At 35.2% G+C, this 21,712-nt stretch overlaps 1 protein-coding gene and 1 long non-coding RNA gene across 2 annotated transcripts in view; one reads left to right on the top strand and one right to left on the bottom strand.

Moving 5' to 3' along the window:
- Positions 1 to 17,311: 17,311 nt before the first annotated feature.
- Positions 17,312 to 17,926, bottom strand: LOC142635113 (uncharacterized). Its single transcript, XM_075809326.1, has one exon. The coding sequence runs from the start codon at positions 17,924 to 17,926 to the stop codon at positions 17,312 to 17,314; it is 615 nt and encodes a 204-aa protein (XP_075665441.1).
- Positions 17,927 to 20,225: 2,299 nt separating this feature from the next.
- Positions 20,226 to 21,712, top strand: part of LOC142637336 (uncharacterized) — a 67,871-nt gene continuing 66,384 nt past the window's right edge. The window contains exon 1 of the long non-coding RNA XR_012844608.1: positions 20,226 to 20,620. This is a non-coding gene — a long non-coding RNA (uncharacterized LOC142637336). The remainder of the gene's footprint in view (positions 20,621 to 21,712) is intronic.

Genomic DNA, 21,712 nt, shown 5'->3' with positions numbered 1-21,712 from the left:
AGGGTTTTCCTATCTGGGTTTTGTTTTAGGGATGAATTTGAACGCTTTTGTACTATTTTCATGTGCTATTTTGATTGATTTTTGTTCTTGTTTTTCAATGTGTTGGGATACATCTAACTTTTATACGGACAAGACCTTAATATGTTCTTTGTAATTTATATGGGTATTAATTTACGGTTTACTTTGAACCTTTTGTGTGTTGGTCGAATTGTTTGAGAATTGAATTAGAGGCTGCAAACATCTTTATGTTTGTTAATTTGTGGAAAACTAGGGTTTTAAATTCATTCTATAACAATTTTGACAATTAATTTTTTATCTTTCACCTTTGTGGGTGTGCTGAACCCTAACATGTTTCTTTGGGACTTTGCTTAAGATATTGTGAGTGAGTGACTTGGAACTTTAAATTGTGTTTGAGTCTACCACTTAAGATCAAGAACAGATGAAGATGATGGAGGCAGCGAGAACTGTGCTTTGTATTATTGGTTTGTTTGTCTCATCTCTATCTAATTTTCAACATTCTTTTCTTTTGTGCTTTGCAGTCTTATATTGACACTTGTCCCTACTTATTATTTTCTGGTAATTCTCGAAATTCTTTTCAATCCAAATGTATTCCATTTAGTTTAAAGTTACGGTTTTCGAAATATCGATTATAGTGGGTAGGTGTTTGATAATGGGTCTCAGTGATTAAATCCTTATTTATTATTTGCAACCCTCCTCGCTCTTTCTCGCTGACTTTTTTTCCTATTGTGTGTCACCATTGGATGTACACTTTTATATATATATTACAATGCTGAATTGTTTGTTTAAAAAAAAAAAAAAACTGCCAGCAAGTGTGAAATTGTATAGTGGGTTTTAATTGAAATTGTGATTTGATAATGGGTTTATTTGATTTTGATTGGCCCTTGATTTGATTTTTAACCAAGAAAGATTTGTTTTTTGGATAATTGTAATAGATCTTACCTACATTGTTTGAATGTATAGTTTTGTTACTAACTACTCAAACATGTCGGTAGTAAATAATTGTAATGGTTCTTACTTACACTGTTAGAATATATAGTTTCGTTAATTAATTGGTTTGACATGTCTATAGTGGAATTTCATAGCAAGTTGTGTTGCAGATGAGTTAGTTTGATATTATTTCGCATTTGGAATTTTCAATTTCTTCTGTTATTCTATTTGGTCCCGAGAACATGTTGGAAAACCAACATCAAAAGAGAAATAATTGGAATAGTTGATATCTTTAATTCTCTTTTGTTCATGGTTATAAAACTTATTGCTGTATTCTTATTGCTTTTTTTCCCCCCTTTTGCTTTTGTAGGGTTGCTAGGAACACAACCCAGTAGATGAGAGAATCAGTGGTTGTATTTACTTTAACTGTGAAACTTATATAATTATTTATGTTACAGTGTTGGTTGATGTTTGTATTGATCCCCCTTTTTTTTTGTTGATGAGAATCAACGAGCATTCAAGGATCCATTGCATGTTCCAGTAGGGCGTATCACAAGAGCAAGATCCAAGAAGATCGAAGAAGTACTTAATGGATTGATTCAAGAAATTTGGACTAATTCTAACGCAGGACATTCCAAGCTTGGCCCAGAAGAAGTTGAAAACGTAATAAATTTAATTCAAGCTATTGAGGGCTGATCTAACTTAATTGGAAGTGATTTATGGCGTGGATTAATGGCTGATTGACTTTCCAGCTTTATATCAGTTAATGAAGATTTTTTCCTATTCTGGAGCTGTTATTTCAGACTAAATCTACCTGAATTTAGGGCTTTTATTATTTATAACGTTTTTTAGCTATTTTCCTTGTTTTTGGTGCATTTAATACTTTTTAGGTCAAATTTGATTCCTAATATGGTAAGGTATCAATTAGGAGTTATTTTAGAATATATTTTCTTGTCTGTCAAGTCTTATGGAGCCCTTAAATAGACCCTTAAGTCTGTAAACGTTTTTCAAATATATTATTGAATAAAAATTAAAAAAGGTGAGGTTTTGCTCTTCTTTTGGTTCTTCAGGAACTGTGAACTTATCAAGGATTCTTCCTTGTGGCGTTCAAACTTTATACATTCGGTTTGTGATTCATTATAATCATTGGGTCAAGGTGTCATACTTATACTTTTGGTTCGCGTTTCGATTATAAACGTTGGGTCAGGGTTTCTATCAAAAATTTGAATTTTAGCTTTCTTGGGCAAATATTCCAATATTGTTTGTTTGCCAATTCAATATAGATCTAAGATATTTCCTCGAATCATTGATAAAAAGATTTTTTTTACTTGTTTCTCTAACTCAATTCTTAGAGAAAAACAATTTTCAATAACTTGTTGATCCCTATCCCTCTTCCCAGATTTCCAGATTTATCGTTTTTTTTTTTGCATTTCCGAGCTTAGTGTAAGATAAAAATATGTCTATCTAATCTTAACAAAATGAATGAATCAATGAATGAAAGTGGAAGAAATGGAGTTACGGTCTCAAAGCGTGTCGATTGAGGTTCGCATCAGTTGTGTTTTATTTTTTTTTTGTGATTTAAATTGGTAGTAGATTGAGTTTGAGAAGAAACTGTAAGAATTCTCTTTAATATAGTGAATTCTTGTTTTCACTAGGTTTTGATGCGAACCTCAATCGACACGCTTTGAAACCCAACAAAAATATTGGTATATTTGCCCAAGAAAGCTAAAATTCAGATTTTGATAGAACCCTGACCCAACGTTTATAAGTGAAACGCGAACCAAAGGTATAAGTAATAAACCTTGACCTAGTGATTATAAATGAATCACGAACCAAACATATAAAGTTTGAACGCCACAAGGAAGAATCCTTGATAAGTTCGCAGTTCCCGAAGAACTTGATATGAACTTCACCAACAATTGTGATGAAACCCGATAACAATGATGGTTTAGAACCCCAAGATCGTGTAGACAAGATTTGTTGAGCCTTGACCCATCATCTAATTAGATGAAAAACCAAGACTACGATGGATTTAAAACGTCACACCAAAAATTCCTAAGAAACTCTCAAGAATCAAGGTGATAAGTTTGGTTGTTTGAACGCCACAAGATTAACTTGATAAGTTCAAGAGTTCTTTTAAGAACCAAGAGGAACACAAAACCTCACAAGGAGAATAATTTTTCTGAAAACCAAAAGTTGATTTTTAAAATTCGTACTACCCATCTATATACCTGGAACAACCCTCCAAGAATAGGCAAAGTCATAATTACAGCTTTAAAAACAGCACAAAAATTAACCTAAACAAGTTCCCACGTTTTTTGGATTCTTGGACTTTTAAAGGCAGTCAAACATAGCTAAATGATTAGCTTTAATGTATTTTAACACCCTTTAATGGTCAGACCATGATGGGTGCAAATTTACATGCTAATTAGCCTCTTCAATTGCTTTGATGACATGGACTAAGCCTTGATTATTATCTGAGCCCATCTTGGTCTTTTTAGAATCAGCTCAATTCTCTTGGACTAGTCCATTTAGTGTTTCCTTAAAACGTTTGCCTCTAAGTCTTGTAATTGGGCCACTAGGAAGTGACAAAGGGTCATGTGCAAATTCAACTCCATTTCCACTTGTATGATCAGCATGACTAGCTCCTTGATTTGCATCAGAACCAAAAGAAGAGCAAAGCCTCACCTTTTCTGATTTTTATTCAATAATATATGAAAAACGTTTACAAACTTAAGGGAGTATTTAATGGCTCCATAAAACTTGACAGATAAGAAAATATATTCTATAATAACTCCTAATTGATACCTTACTATATCAGGAATCAAATTTGACCTAAAAAACATTAAATGCACCTAAAAACAAGGAAATAAATCACCTAAATAAAAAAAAAACGTACTAAATAATAAAACCCTAAATAAAAGTTGATTTGGTCAGAAATTAGCAGATTTAAAATAGGAAAACTACTAAAAAACGATCTAAATAATAAAAGCCTTAAATTCAGGTAGATTTGGTCTGAAATAACAGCTCCAGAATAGAAAAAAATCTCCATTAATTGATATAGAGCTGGAAAGTCAATCAGCCATTAATCTACGCCATAAATCACTCCCAATTAAGCCAGATCAGCCCTCAATAGCTTGGATTAAATTTATTACACCTTCATCTTCCTTTGGGCCAAGCTCGGAATGTCCTGCGTTAGAATCAGCCAAAATCTCTTAAATCAGCCCATTAAGTGCTTGATGCGAACCTCAATCGACACGCTTTGAGACCCAACAAAAATATTGGAATATTTAACCCAGGAAAGCTAAAAATCAGATTTATGATAGAAACCCTGACCCAACGTTTATAATCGAAACGCGAACCAAATGTATAAGTTGACCTTGACCCAATGATTATAAAGAATCATGAACCAAAGGTATAAAGTTTGAACGCGACAAGAAAGAATCCTTGATAAGTTCACAGTTCTTGAAGAACCAAAAGAGAGCAAAGCCTCACATTTTCTTATTTCTATTCAATAATATTATATTAAAAACGTTTACAAACATAAGGCCTATTTAAGGGCTCCATAAAACTTGATAGACAAGAAAATATGTTCTAAAATAACTCCTAATTGATACTTTACCATATTAGGAATCAAATTTGACCTAAAAAACATTAAATGCACCTAAAAACAAGGAATTAAATCACCTAAACCTAAAATAACGTTTTTACATAAAAATACCAAAAATAATAAATTACAATAATTAAATAGTAAATTGTGTCCTACATCAGTGCTTCTTTGATCTTCTTGGATCTTGATCTCGTAATAGGCCCAACTGGAACATGCAATGGATCCTTGAATGCTTGTTGATTCTCATCAGGTTTTGTGATCTGTCCTTTGGTTTAAACACTGATTTCTAACGTTCTTTGCCAGATACGACACTTTGGTGTTTTGCAAGAAGAGTTATTGGCTCGATCTCTTAAGTATATTTTTCTTGATTTCTCTTGTACTCATAAGGGATGCAATTGTTATTTCCCTTCACTTCATTGTCACTTTGTTAGAGTTGATGTCATCTTTATTGAGTCTACTTCATATTATTCCTCTATAAGTGATAGTTCTCCTCTGTGTCTTCTTTGATTACCTACATTACCAGCATTGCTACTTCTTTAGCCATAAGTCCCGAGAAACCATTACAAGTGTTATGAGTAGTATATATGCTAGCCAAAATTAGTTATATAATGATTAGAAACATTATATGAATGAAATGCCATGTGATTACCCAATTCACTTCTTGAGAATAACAAAACACACTTTTCTACATAAGGAAGTTGGGGTAGAGTTGCAAAGCATTTATGAGTTTGGGTTTTATTGACTTTTGCATGAGTCAGGATGTATTCTTGTACATATTCAATTTCTTCATTTTTGGGCAAGGTGACATTTGTGACATTTTAATTCTCAAGAAAGAGTCTCCTTAGAGCAGTTTTGGGACATGCTAATTGGAAGGTCTGTCTGCTTATAGTAATATGAATATAACATACTCTTTAGTTTTCTAGTTGTTCTCATTTGGTTTACATTATTTCTAATTTATGGAAGCGTAGATGTCAATGTTGATGCTGAGATTTGCTGTGGTACTCATGAATATGATCTTAAAGAGCTTCAAATATTTTAGTTTACAACGCAATAAATAATCCTTATGGGTTAGAATTTTGAACTTCAATGGTCTAAAAGATCTTGCGACCAAGAAATTTGCATTATTTTTGGTAAACTTGACTTTTAGGTGGTAAGATTACTTTCACCCATTGTGCTTTGTAGTCCCTGTATTGGATATCCATGACTAAAATTATCTCAGTCAGCTCAATTTTCCTTGGTTTGGTTTTGGGTGATGAAGGAAAGCATCATTTAGTTGATTGTGTTTTCTCATCCCTGGAACTTAGAAGGGACTATTTACGTTTGAGAAGTTGACACTGATGTACTTGCATTACTGGCCTGTGCTCACCTTCACCACCATAGCTACAATCTTGATGAGACCATGATAGTACTTTGTCCTAGAAAACAAAAGATGCAGAAATTTTCTTTTACGATGGTAAGAAATGTGTTAAGACCCCTAGGAAAATTCTATGGTTATGCCAAAATTATTTTAACTAAACCCCTATCTTCTAAAGGATTAGTCCTCGAATCGTCACCTACATCAAAAGGAGAAAGATCAAAAACATTAAATGTAGCACTAATGTTATACTCACTTGGAAGATCCAACTTGTATGAATTATCATTGATTCTCTCAAGGACTTGAAATGGACCATCCCCTCTAGGATGCAGCTTAGACCGCCTACATGCTGGAAATCTTTCTTTTCTCATATGCACCCAAACCCAATCACCCGATTCAAAGAGGACTTGTCGATGGCCTTTGTTGGCTTTGGTCGCATATTACTCATTTTTCTTCTCTATATGTTGCTATACACTTTCATGGAGTTTCTTCACAATCTCAGCCTTCTTTTCACCATCCAAACTAGTCATTTCATTAACTGGTAAAGGTAGCAAATCCAAAGGAGTTAGTGGATTAAAACCATAAACAATCTCAAATGATGAAAAATTAGTAGTAGAATGAACGCTCCGATTATATGCAAACTCAATGAATGACAAACAATCCTCCCAATTTTTCAATTCACTAACTAAGTTTGTCCATCTATTTGCGGGTGACAAGTAGTCGAAAATAATAGTTTAGTTCCCAATTTTCCCCACAAGACTTTCCAAAAATAACTAAGGAACTTAACATCACGATCAGACACAATACTCCTAAGAACACCATGGAGCCGTACTATCTCTCTAAGAACAAATCAGCGATGTGAGTTGCATCATCAATTTTATGACAATATATGAAATGTGCCATCTTTGAAAACCTATCAACAACCACAAAAATCGAATCCCTACCTTTCCTTGACCTAGGCAAGCCTAAAACAAAATCCATAGAAATATCGACCCAAGGTTCACTAGGTACAGGCAGAGGAGTGTATAATCCATGTGGTAAGACTCTAGATTTGGCCTGCCTACAGGTAATGCATCTAGCACACGCTCTCTCCACATCCCGTTTCATCTTTGGCCAAAAAAAATGTTCATGTAACATCTAAAGTCTTCCTCACACCAAAATGACCCATTAAACCACCTCCATGTGCTTCCCGTACAAGCAACTCACGCATAGAACTATTAGGCACACAAAGTCTATTCTCTCTAAATAAGTACCCATCTAGTCTATAGAATTTTTCAAATGTTGCCTTCTCACATGCTCCATACACACTAGCAAAATCATCATCATTTGCATACAATTCCTTAACATATTTAAATCCTAATAACTTTGCATTTAAAGTAGAGACAATGGCATACCTTCTTGATAATGCATCAGCCATAATATTTTCCTTACCTTGTTTGCATTTGATTACATAAGGGAAGGTCTCAATGAATTCCACCCACTTGGCATGTCTTCTATTTAACTTACCTTGTCCCTTCAGGTGCTTCAATGACTCATGGTCAGTATGTATGACAAATTCTTTCGGCCAAAGGTAGTGTTGCCAAGTCTTCAATGCTCTCACCAATGCATAAAGCTCCTTGTCATATGTTGGGTAGTTCAAAGCTGCCCCATTTAGCTTTTCACTAAAGTAGGCTATCGGCCGCTTCTCCTGCATCAAAACAGCTCCAATACCTATTCCTGAGGCATCACACTCAATCTCAAAAGTTTTAGAAAAATCAGGTAATGTTAATAAAGGAGCACCACATAACCTTTCTTTAATTTCAGTAAATGCACGATCCTGCTCACTACCCCATTTAAAACCAACAGATTTTTTAACAATTTCAGTGAGTGGTGTGGCTAGTGTACTGAAATCTTTAACAAACTTCAGGGCCTATTTAATAATAATAAAAAACGTTTACAGACTTCAGGGCCTATTTAAGGGCTCCATAAAACTTGACAGACAAGAAAATATATTCTAAAGTAACTCTTAATTGATACCTTACCATATCAGGAATCAAATTTGACCTAAAAATCATTAAATGCACCTAAAAACAAGGAAAATACCTAAAAAACGTTCTAAATAATAAAAGTCCTAAATTTAGGTAGATTTGGTCTGAAATAGCAGCTCTAGAATATGAAAAAATCTCCATTAACTGATATAGAGCTGGAAAGTTAATCAGCCACTAATCTACGCCATAAATCACTCCCAATTAAGCCAGATTAGCCTTCAATAGCTTGAATTAAATTTATTACATTTTCATCTTCCTTTGGGCCAAGCTTGGAATGTCCTGTGCTAGAATCAGCCCAAATCTCTTGAATCAACCCATTAAGTGTTTCTTTGATCTTCTTGGATTTTGCTCTTGTAATAGGCCCAACTGGAACATGTAATGGATTCCTGAATGCTTGTTGATTGTCATCAAGGGCTTTGGAAAATTGGCAACACTACCTATGGCCAAAGGAATTTGTGATTCACACAGATCATGAATCTTTGAAGCATTTGAAAGGACAACAAAGGTTGAACAAACGCCATGCCAAGTGGGTGGAATTCATTGAAACATTTCCTTATGTGATCAAATACAAGCAAGGTAAGGAGAATGTGGTGGCTGATGCATTGTCCCGAAGGTATGCTTTACTTTCCATTTTAGATACAAAAATGCTTGGCTTTTAATACATTAAGGATTTGTATGCACAAGATTCTGATTTTGGTGATGTGTTTAATGCATGTGAAAAAGTGGCATTTGGTAAGTTTTATAGGCATGATGGATTTTTGTTTCGGGAGAATAAACTGTGTGTGCCTATGTGTTCTTTGCGTGAATTGCTTGTGAGAGAAGCTCATGGTGGTGGTTTGATGGGTCATTTTGGTGTAGCTAAGACTTTAGGAATTTTGCATGATCATTTTTTTTGGCCTCATATGAAACGTGATGTGGAAAAAATCTGTGAGAAGTGTATCACGTGTAAACAGGCTAAGTCTAAGTTGAAACCCTATGGTTTGTACACCCCTTTGCCAATACCAAGTGAACCTTAGACCGATATTTCTATGGATTTTGTTTTAGGTTTACCTAGGATTAAGAGGGGGAGAGATTCAGTTTTTGTGGTGGTAGATAGATTTTCCAAGATGGCACACTTCATTACATGTCACAAAACTAATGATGCATCACATATAGCTAATTTATTCTTCAAAGAAATTGTTAGGTTACATGGTATGCCTAGGACCATCGTTTCTGATAGGGATGCAAAGTTTTTGAGTTACTTTTGGAAGACTTTGTGGGGAAAGTTGGGAACCAAGTTGTTTTCTACTACTTGTCATCCACAAACAAATGGTCAAACTGAAGTAGTAAATAGAACTTTGTCTTCTTTGTTGCGTGCTATCATTAAAAAGAACTTGAAAACATGGGAAGATTATTTGCCACATGTTGAATTTGCTTACAATAGAAGTATACATTCTGCATCTAAGTTTTCACCATTTGAAATTGTTTATGGTTTTAACCCATTGTCACCTTTGGATTTAACTTCTTTACCTTTGAGTGAATGTGTGAACTTAGATGGCAAAAAGAAAGCAGAATTTGTAAAGATGATTCATGAAAAGGCATGGGTGAACATCGAAAGGAGGACTCAACTCAACAATATGTCCATCAAGCCAACAAAGGACGCAAGAAGGTAGTGTTTGAACCAGGAGATTGGGTTTGGTTGCACTTTAGGAAGGATCGTTTTCCAGAAAAATGGCATTCAAAACTCCTACCACGGGGTGATGAACCATTTCAAGTAATGGAGCGCATCAATGATAATGCCTACAAGCTTGACTCAGGTGAGTATGGTGTTAGTGCAAGTATTAATGTTGCTGATTTGTCTCCTTTTGATGTAGGTGATGATTTGAGGACAAATCATTCTCAAGAGGGGGAGAATGATGCAAATCAAGGAGCTGGTCATGCTGATCATACACGTGGAAATGGAGTTGAATTTGCACATGACCCTTTGTCACTTCCTAGTGGCCCAATTACAAGACTTAGAGCCAAACGTTTCAAGGAAACACTAAATGGGCTAGTCCAAGAGAAATTGGCTGATTCTGAAAAGACCAAGGTAGCTCAGATAATAATCAAGGCTTAGTCCATGTCATCAAAGCAATTAAAGAGGCTAATTAGCATGTAAATTCGCACCCAACATGGTCTGACCATTAAAAGGGTGTTAAAATACATTAAATCTAGTCATTTAGCTATGTTTGACTGCTTTTAAAAGTCCAAGAATAAAAAAAAACGTGGGGACTTGTTTAGGTTAATTTTTGTGCTGTTTTTAAAGCTGTAATTATGACTTTGCCTATTCTTGGAGGGTTGTTCCCGATATATAGATGGGTAGTACGAATTTTAAAAAATCAATTTTTGGTTTTTCAGAAAATTATTCTCCTTGTGAGGTCTTGTGTTCCTCTTGGTCCTTAAAAAAACTCTTGAACTTATTAAGTTAATCATGTGGCGTTCAAACAACCAAACTTATCACCTTGATTCTTGAGAGTTTCTTAGGAATTCTTGGTGTGGCATTTTCAATCGATCGTAGTCTTGATTTTTTATCTGATTAGATGATGGGTCAAGGCTCAACAAATCTTGTCTACACGATCTTGGGGTTCCAAACCATCATTGTTATCGGGTTTCATCATAATTGTTGGTGGAGTTCATATCAATTATGGTGTTAACCAAAAATTTTATTTTATAGGTGTTCAATATAACCTTTGCTGCAGCCTTTATCAACTTGTTGGTTCTTATTTCTCAATAAATCAAGATGGTAAATGCTTTGCCTTCTTTTGTTTTACTTTTATTATATGTATGTCTATCTCTTCCATGATTCTTGGAACTTTTGTTTGCATTGTGTTATTTGGTCTACATACCAGAATTGATACATTTGAGATTATGCAAGATTATACACGAAAGATTTTTTTTTTTGGCTCTCTTTTGCTATTATATTCTGTCTCTTATGACTATATTCTAAATGAAATTGCAGTTTAAAATTAGTCATGTACAATAATTCAGTACTTGTTATTAGTCAAATGTCTCTTCACAGAACATCTGATTGGTGTTTTCTTGAATGGTTTTGCGGAATCTTGATGTTAATAAATATTTTTGTTGCCACAAAATTATGCCTAATCTTTAATATCATGATGGATTGATAGTTGTGAGAGTTCATATATTAATAAGTGATCTGGTTTTATGAGAATATAATACATTATTTGCCATCATTACCACCAACGTTCTGACATCGCCATCCACATGCTTAGGGATTGTATCTTTGCTTGAAATATTTCCTTATTCCAAACTTCTTACTTCTTTTAATCTCTAGTGCAAATTAAATTCTTGTTCCACTTTTGTTACAAACTACACTCCATGGAATACAGTATTTGTGTTCATAATTTGGGCTATTTTCTTGGACGCAACTCACTGGTTTTTAATAGTCAAGATATACCTCATCAAATTTTAAAGAAAAATGCTTTGTCTCATGCTATGGAATTCAACTTTCTGAGCTATGTTCCTACCAGCTTTGCAAAGAACTCATCGAGGATCCTATTTTTCTGGACTCTGGCCCCAAGATCTTTATAACACCCCAGACCCATACCAAGGATTTAGATGCATAACCTGTCTTATAAATAATCAACAATAATATAATGGAACAGAGCGTAATTAAATATCCACAATTAAACTTCTAACCATCAAACTCTTTGCTATGGAATCCATTAAAAACAAAACTTTAACAATAAAATCTCCGAATACAATTTGAAAGAGTTCCACAAATGTCAAACTCACTATCCTAAGAAAATATGCTAAAATAGTCCATCAACTAACATAGCTCCAAAAGTAGTCTTCAATCTATGGCTACAATGATCTACCACCAAAAGACATTCCACTGCTCTAATTTGAAATGGTGGAAAAGGGGTGGGGGGTGAGCTAGAAGCTCAATAAGCGACTATATAACATGAGGATGTCTTTCAAAACAAAACATCAGTATCATTAAAAAAAAAATAGTCTTTACAAAACATTTACAGATAGTTTTAACAGTAATACAATATGTTCTATAAGACTGTCAAGAATAAAACATTTAACTATAACTCTGTAATCATTAAATAAAATAATAACCACTTTAGTTAGCCAAAATACACTAAATATGTAGAAACATTTATATTATAGTAATAAACAAATTTTCCAATTATAAAGGTTAATAACAATAAAACAGTAGTTCGATATGGAAAACATTAAACATTAGCCAGACAAAGACATAAGCTGCCAAACACTTGGTGGGTGATTCCCATAGGGAACAATAACACTAACCTCAAAGAGGCAACACTGGCTCCAAAGAGCAAACAATAAGACTAGCTCCGAAGAGCAAACGATAACACTGCACCACACCACAATTAACACTACATCGGCCGAAGACCAACACTTAACCCTTTGTTGGCAAAGGTTGCAAACTGTCTAGCTGACCGTTTAAAACCATTCTTACTTTATTACAATATTGTCAATACAAATCATATTTCATATAACAAATACTTCCTCAAAAATATAGTTTTCAATCATTCTTAACTTATACAGTTTCAAAACAATATACAAGAAATAATAAAATTCAAGTATGTGTATAAAACATTGACAATGGTATAAGTTTTTGAAAACTTCACTTTTGCAATTATAAATATATATATATATACACACGTCTTGAGAGACGTCATGTTCTGAAGTCCACTTACCTCTAGTTGTTAAACCAAGCTTCACCTCAACTGTCTGAATCAATATCAACTACAACCTAAATAAGGACAAGACGACTCAATAAGAATGGAATACTAAGGCAGAAATAAAAATATAAATTTCACTCTTAAAATTCGTATCTCACTACTTATTCTGAAACCATAGCTAATTTAGTACTCAATTGCTTTATCAAGTACTCCAAAAATGTAGATCTCTATGTTATTTAATTCTCCCAATACAAGTTGGCTTCCAAATAATCACATGCTTGTAGATCATATTAACCCAAAATAAATATATAGCATCCATTAAATCTCTAACCGTAGGACTTAGTATTCTATTGCATGTATTGACATATATTTAGGAACTTGAAACCATGCTATAGATTCCAGGTTCAATAAGTTAGCACCTTATGCGAACCTCAAACGATACGCTTTGAGACCCAACAAAAAATATTGGAATATTTGCCCAAGAAAGCAAAAATTCAGATTTTTGATAGAAATTCTGACCCAACGTTTATAACTGAAATGTGAACCAAAGGTATAACACCTTGACCCAATGATTATAATGAATCACGAACCGAAGGTATAAAGTTTGAATGCCATAAGGAAGAATCCCTGATAAGTTCACAGTTCTTGAAGAACCAAAAGAAGAGCAAAACTTCACCTATTCTGATTTTTATTTAATAATATATGAAAAACGTTTACAGACTTAAGTGCCTATTTAAGGGCTCCATAAAACTTGATAGACAAAAAAAAATATTCTAAAATAACTCTTAATTGATACCTTACCATATCATGAATCAAATTTGACCTAAAAAGCATTAAATGCACCTAAAATCAAGGAAATAAATCACATAAACCTAAAATACCGTTTTTAGGTTATTTACTTTAATCCTTGTACCTCCCAATTGAAAAGGAAACCAGTACTTGCTTATTTACCTTAACCTCTCCACAATCATTCAACCACTGCAACTTATATGGTCTAGGGTGTTTCAAGGTAGGTAAATTCAACTAAAGTAGTGCTAGCCACATTAGTACAGCTCCCCCCATCTATAATCATACTACATACCTTGTTGTTGATGTGGCATCTAGTATGAAAAATGTTCTCCCTTTGTTGTTCCATGTCATCCTCTTTGACTTAGGCACTTAAAGCACGCCAAGCCACAAGTGACTCCCCTTCCACTGGATACTCCACTTCATCATCACAAGTATCCTCAAGCGATGGAATATGGTCATCATCTTCCTCGCTTTCAGTTTCCACCTTTCCATCAATACGTGCAATCATGGTCCTCTTATTTGGGTATTGTGAAGCAATATGACCTCCCAAACAACGAAAACACTTAATATCACGATTACGAGTCTGGGTTTCATTTTTACCTTTGTTGACACCGGGAGCTTCATCTCTCCGTTTTGGTGGTTCGGTTTTGGACTTGAAAACAGCCCTTTCGTCCTTCCTCCCATTTAGCCTCCATGAAGTAGAGGAGCTCGGATTTTGAAATGACCGAATTCCTTTCCTTTTAAGCTGTCATTCCACCTTTATTGCCATGTGCACCATGTCCTCCAACTCCACGTAGTGCTGCAACTGTACCACGTTGGCAATGTCCCGATTCAGCCCATTTAGAAACCTTGCCGTGGTAGCTTCTCTATCCTCCTTTACATTTGCCCGAATCATGGCAATCTCCATCTCCTTATGGTAGTCATCCACGCTCCTATTGCCTTGAGTAAGACTGTAATTTCTGATACAAGTCCCTATAGTAGTGACTAGGAACAAACCGCCTCCTCATGATGGCCTTCATTTCCTCCTAAGTCTCAATAGGTCTCTCATGGTTTCTCCTTCTGTTCATCACAAGTTGATCCCACCATATAATAGCATAGTCAATAAACTCAATGATAGCGAGTTTTACCTTTTTCTCCTCGAAGTAGTTGTGGCACTCAAAGATTAACTCCAGCTTCTTCTCCCACTCCAAGTATGCTTCTGGATCATTTTTCCCTTGGAACGTTGGTATCTTCATTTTTATGTTTTCTAGGTTTCTGTCAGTCCCATCTTGCCATCTTGGATCCCTTCGGAAATCTCTACCACGCCTTTCTCCCCTTGGCACAAACCTGCCCTCATTGTTCAAAGAAGCTTGATCTTCTTCATCTTCAAACTCATCCTCGTGGTCGTCATCAGAATCATCCATGTGCGCACGCCTTTCTTGCCTTCTAACATTAGGGCCTCTTTGGGGACGCTCTTCACGCAAAGTAGCAATAACAGTGTCTTGCCTATCCATCCGATCTCGAATCTCATTAAACACCACGTTCATGCGTTTAAATTGTTGTTGCATAGCCTGGAAAATGATGGACGACTCCTCCCCTCCTTCCTTATTTGATGTTTCGCCCCTGGAAGACATACTTTTGAAAATACAGAGAATTGTTAGAAATAATTCCTCACAATACTCCCTCACGTGTTTGCATTCAAATTATGTCACTCACACTCATGTTTCACTCTTAAAATGGCTTTTTCCCGATATTAGTCTCACACTTTCTTGCCTTTTTCCACTCGTAGCTTCCCCTTTTCAGTTCTGCATTTAACTAATAAACTTGATCAAGAAATTCAACTTGTAGTGTAAAACAAAATACCAACGACAAGAAAATGTGACAGAAACACTAAATCAAAGGATGAGGACAAAAGAAAAAAATATTTAGGTTTGAGAGAACTGAAACTACAAACATTTTTTTTCTATTTTTTCTGTTGTCTTTTTTTTGTGTTTTTTTTCATTTTTTTTTGTTGGAGCTGGTGCAAAATTTTAACCTAGTGCACGTCAAAAAAATAAGAATGATGAATAAGGAACACAAAAGGAACAAGATAGGATGATAACAGGAAACAAAAGATAAAGGGATAGAAAACTGATTTTAGAACCTGTGCTCTGATACTAAATGATGAGAACCTCAATCGACACGCTTTGAGACCCAACAAAAATATTGGAATATTTGCCCAGGAAAACTAAAATTCAGATTTTTGATAGAAACCCTGACCCAACGTTTATAAGTGAAACGTGAACCAAAGGTATAAGTAACAGACCTTGACCCAATGATTATAATTGAATCATGAACTAAAGGTTTATAGTTTGAACGCCACAAGGAAGAATCATTGATAAGTTCACAGTTCCTGAAGAACCAAAAGAAGAGCAAAGCCTCACATTTTCTGATTTTTATTCAATAATCCTCTATTACAATGAGTGCATACTATTTATAAGGCATGACTGAAAAATAGAAAATATAAAAAATGTACTAAATAATAAAATCCTAAATAAAAGTTGATTTGGTCTGAAATTAGCAAATCCAAATAAGAAAATATAAAAAACGTTCTAAATAATAAAAGCCCTAAATTCAGGTGGATTTGGTCTGAAATAGCAGCTCCAAAATAGGAAAAAATCTTCATTAACTGATATAGAGCTGGAAAGTCAATCAGCCATTAATCCACGTCATAATTCACTCTCAATTAAGCCAAATCAGCCCTAAATAGCTTGAATTAAATTTATTTCGCCTTCATCTTCATTTGGGCCAAGTTTGGAATGTCCTGCGTTAGAATCAGCTCAAATCTCTTGAATCAGCCCATTAAGTGCTTCTTTGGTCTTCTTGGATCTTGCTCTTGTAATAGGCCCGACTAGAACATGCAATGGATCCTTGAATGCTTGTTGATTCTTATCATTAGTATAAATGCATTATAAAATAGCAGCAGGTGCCATTCCTTTAATTCCCTTAACTCAGCAGGTGCCATTCGATATGGGGCTTTGGAAATTGGGCTAGCACCTGGTAATAGGTCAATAGAGAACTCTATCTCCCTATCCGGTGGTAACCCTGACAAGTCTTCTGAAAACACATTTGGAAACTCTCTCACTACAAGAATGTCCTCCAGCTTCAATTCACCTTGTTGTGTGTCTCTCACGGTGGCCAGATATCCTTTACACCATTTCTTCATCATATGTCTAGCTTGTAAAGCTAAAATCACCCATGGAGAAGTATATGCCCCACTTCCCACAAAATAGAACTCAATCTCACCAGGTACTTGGAAAATTACTTTCTTTCTATGACAATCAACTATGGCATAATGGGCAGCCAACCAATTCATCCCAAAGATTATGTCAAAATCCCCGCATCTCCAACAATGGTAGATTTGCTAGTAACTCTCTATCTGCTATTTTGACAACACAAGACCTGCAAAAACACTATTAGTAACTACTACACCCCCAACTAGGGTATCCACACATAATTCAGACTCCATAGGCTCAAATTTAAAATCATGTTTCTTTTCAAAATTAGTAGATATGAAGGAGTGAGTGGCACCAAGATCAAACAATGCATAAGCATAAGCATAAGTTGTGGAAACTGGAATAATACCTGTTACCACAGCATTAGAAGTATTAGCATCCTGTTGAGTGAGTGCATAAACCCTTCCTTGGATCTTGGGCTTTTGGCTTGCTTCTTGATTCTGTCCTATTATTAGTCTTGGAATGGTCTGACCCTCCTTTCGTTGGGGACACTCAACAATCTTGTGACCCTTTTGTCCACATGAGAAACATGCTTTAGAATTCTAGTGGCAATCCTTATTTGCATGAGGCCTATCACATCGAGAGCACTTTGGCAGTGCCTTGGTATCAGCACGTTGTGTTCCTTGTTTCTTGGCTTAAAAGCTAGAGCTTTGCTCTCCTTGCCTAAGCCTCTTCTTCTGCTTGTTATCTCTTTCTGTTTGAGCCTCATTAAGCCCCATCTCCACTAATAAAGCCTTACTCACCACCGCCCTAAAGGTAGTCAACTCAAAGGGCACAACTCTTTGCTTGATTCGGAACCTTAATCCATCTTCAAACCTTCGAGCCTTAGTTTCTTCATCCACCACCATTGTCGGTGTAAATTTGGCTAACTTGGAAAATTCTGATTCATACTGAGCAACTGTCATGTTACCTTGTGTCAGCTTGATAAACTCTTTTTCTTTTTGAAAATGGATGCTCTTAGGAAAATATTTCTCATAGAAGACAGACTTAAATAGCTCACAAGTCCAAGGCTCAGTCTCTTGGCCACGATTGTCTTCTTCTAGCCGCCACCAGTAATAAGCATCTCCACTCAACATATAGGCTGCATAAGTCACTTTCTCACCCTCAGAGCATTCAAGAACTCTGAATACTTTCTCCATCTCAATGATCCATCTTTCTCCTTCCATAGGCTTAGTAGTCCCCTCAAAAGTTAGAGGAGACAACCTTTTGAATTCAATCATCCCACCATGATGACCTTGAATTTGCTCCATCATCCTAGCCAGGTTATCTCCAGTAGTGACCTATTGTTGGACTACTCCAACCAAGGTCTGCATCATTTGGATCATCTCTGGTGATTGGCCTTGGTCGTTCCTAAACTCTCGGTTCCCATCTTGCTGATTCCTACCATTGCCAGAGTTGTTGGGAGTGTTCCTAGTGTTTTTGCTGTAAGGTGGCATCCTAACCTCTGTTCATTATGCACATGACAAACCAACATGTTATCAAATTTCTAATAATAAAAAAAAGAAAATAGATCTGAAACTCATTTAGTGTATATCATACAACGTATCCCCAAATGCCTAATTTCTACCCCTCTCACCATTTAGTTTCATAAATCAATACCTAAGGATCTAACCTAGAGCTCTGATACCATAAATATTGTCACGCCCTGAACCCAAGTAAGAGCTAGGCACATGACAACAACCACACACTTATAAAGTTTACACCCTAAAAGTGTGTAAGACCCTCTTAACAATTAAAGAATTATCCTCAAAGAAAATTTCATCAATAAATTTAAGAATATCCTCAACAATGCAATTCTCAAAAGATCTCCAAATAATAATCTTCCAACATCAAAATAAAAATAACTAAATCCTTTAAATCTAAAGGTCTACACAAATGGTAATCTTAAACATAAAAGTTCAAATCTTATTCCGTTGATTTCCTAAACTTCACTCATGTGCACATCCTATCGGAAGCCCAAACATATGCTACTCTTCCTGATCAAAATCTGAAAGGAGAAAGAGGGAGTGGGGGGGGGGGGGGATGAGTTGATAACTCAATAAGTAACCAAAATCTTAATAAGTTCTATTCAGCAATAAATCTGTAAAGTAATAAGATGTAATATACAATGGGTTTTCAAAAATAACTAAAGAAGTTTCATAGTCTTAAAATATTACGTTGCAAATAGATCACATAATTTAATCTCACATTTATATCATAGATGGTTTAGAAAGTAATCAGTCTTTCATATATCAAAAGCTATAACTTACAATAGGTTCAAAAAATACATAAACAGTTTTAATGACTCAAATAGTCAAATATTCAAATGTAATTTATATTCTTAACAATTTTATGACTATGGTCACGCTATATCCTCGTGACTGGGCATTAGAGTACCAATGAATAACCCCCATTGGTTTGGGTATCAAAATACTAATGAATAACCCCTATTGGCTAGGTATCAGAGTATTAATAAATAACCCCATTGGTTGGGTATCAGAGTACCAATGAATAACCCCCATTGGTCGGGTATTAGATTACCAATGAATAACCCCCATTAGTTTGGGTATTAGAATCAATTCATAGTCAGATTGTCCATAATCATATATATGAAATCATAGTTTCTAACAAAATATATCTTATTCAAATACATATATATATATATATATATATATATATATATAAAATCATATATTCAATATTCAAATATATTTGTGATATTTCTATATTCTTTACTTTAAATCAGTATAGCTAAAAAAATTAAATAAAATACATCATATATTCAGTAATCAGATATATTTATGATAATTCTTTACTTGAAATCAATAATACAATAGAAATAAAATTGTAACGACTGTAAACAATTTTCAGTAGTTATAATACGCAAAATAAAACCAATTAGGATAAGGTTACTTACCTCAATTAACTCACCACAAAGAACTTCTCCCTAACACTTTTTTTTAAAAATCCTTAGATATCACCTCAATTGTGCAGTCAAGCCTTTTCTACTTGAGTATTTTGACTAGTCTCCTCCCTCAAAACATCTGTTAATATACGCTGACTTAAATTAGACTATATAAAACTAGGGATTCAACCTTATTTTCTAAAAAACCCCTTAGTAATATTAATTATACGCTGACTTACATTAATATATTTAGCATTTGAGATATGATCATTTAATCAAAGCTCATATTATCTTTATAATTAACTTTCTACATCGTGTAATAACAATGAGTATTATCATGGAAATAATAGTTTTGCTATATTTTTCACTATAAAAAAATTGGTAGGCTTTTATTGGTTGTTACATGAATTTATAACTGACATTATTTTATTATCTATCATTTAATATAACTTATTATTTGAATAGGTATAACAAAATGAATATTTAAACCGTAGAAGGTTATAGAATAAAGTGGAATTTCAAATAACTCATCGTTAAATTAAAATTTTTTAAAATTCTTTTGATTATAACACAATTTTTTGTAAGAAGAACAAACTATGGGTTTTCAATAATAAAAAAAGAAAGAAAAAAAAGTATAAATAAGAGTGGCCCACTGCCATACTGCCATTCCAAGTTCCAACGGCTCTCTCTCATACTCCATTCTCTCGCTCTCTCTCACCGAGTCTCTATCTCTGTTTTCTTTCAAAACCATGAATTGCCCTCCGTTAGGCTTAGGGTTAGGGTTTTCGATTCTCGGTGCTCTCCCTGAAAAACCCCATTCTCTCTCTGTCAGTCCGTGTCTTTCTCTCTCTAATGGCTTGCCCTTTGGGTGATGGAGCAGAAGACAACGGCGACGTTTCGACGCTCATTGAAAGAGTCGTGAAGGTCGACCCTAGAGTGGCGGCGGAGGAAGAAGAATAATATGGAGGCGGAGAAACGTTGGATATGGATTCCATCAACGACAACAACACCAACATCATGGTCGATATGAGAGCGGAGCGTATTGTGCTCCCTGAACATGGTGATTGTTTCTTTCCGATCCTGTTATTTCTTTTTGTTTCTGGGTTTTCCTTTTTGTTTTTTTTTTTTGGGTTGAGTTTTCTTGTTCCTTTTGGTTGCTGAGAAATTAGAACGAAGTAATGGGTAATGGAAAGAAAGAAAAACTGGGGTGATATTTGTGCCGAATATTGTTCTTGGTTTTGTGAGTTTGTGTTTTGTTATTGTTAATCTCATTGATTTTTAATCCGGTAAATACAGCACCAACAATTGAGGGGCTGATGGATATCAGCGTAACAATGGATGGCGGAATGGTTATCAATGGAGTAACAGGGGATTTGATGGCTATCAACCAAATAATGGAGGGGGTAATGGTTATAATGGAGGGACTGATGGATATCGGAGTAACAATGGAGGACGAAATGGTTATCAACAGAGTAACAGGGGATCCGATGGCTATCAGCCCAATAATGGAGGGGGTAGTGGTTATAATGGAGGGGCTGATGGATATCAGAGTAACAATGGAGGGCAGAATGGTTATCAACGGAGTAACAGGGGATCCGATGGCTATCAGCCCAATAATGATGGGGGTAGTGGTTATAACGGGAACAGTGGAGGGGAAAATAGTTTCCAGAGGACTGTGGGAGCTGATGCTGTAAATGCAGTAGTGGATGGTTGGGAGGTGCAGGGGTGTGTGTGTGTGTCTGTGGAGGCAGAGGGAGAGGGGGAGGTAGGGGAAGAGGCCGTGGTAGAGGGAGGGCATTTAATGAAGGTCACAGGTTTGGAAGTGAGAACCAAGATTTTGTGAACAGTTATCCATCTGAGAAGCCAGGCCAGGATACAAATGGTGGTGGCAGTGTGGAACAGAATGAGTTTTAGGGTAAAGTTCGCGAAAGTGAGGCTCAATCTGATGAGAGACCTAGAAATGTGAATTGGGGCACTGGTGGTGGTAGAAGGGGTAATGGTATATCTGTTCTTTCTACAAATGACTTTTAGTGTATCTGTAATTCTTTTTTCTGTGTTTGTTCATCATTCTTATTTTTAATCTTGCTGCTTGGCCAGTTTAAATTTGTTGTTTGTACCGTATTTTAAGGAGCTTCTCTATTTGACCTTGCCT

This window comes from Castanea sativa, chromosome 5 (assembly GCF_040712315.1).
Source record: "Castanea sativa cultivar Marrone di Chiusa Pesio chromosome 5, ASM4071231v1".
Lineage (NCBI taxonomy): Eukaryota > Viridiplantae > Streptophyta > Magnoliopsida > Fagales > Fagaceae > Castanea > Castanea sativa.
Note: the sequence above shows the minus strand (reverse complement) of the source record. Positions and strands in the feature narration are given on the sequence as shown.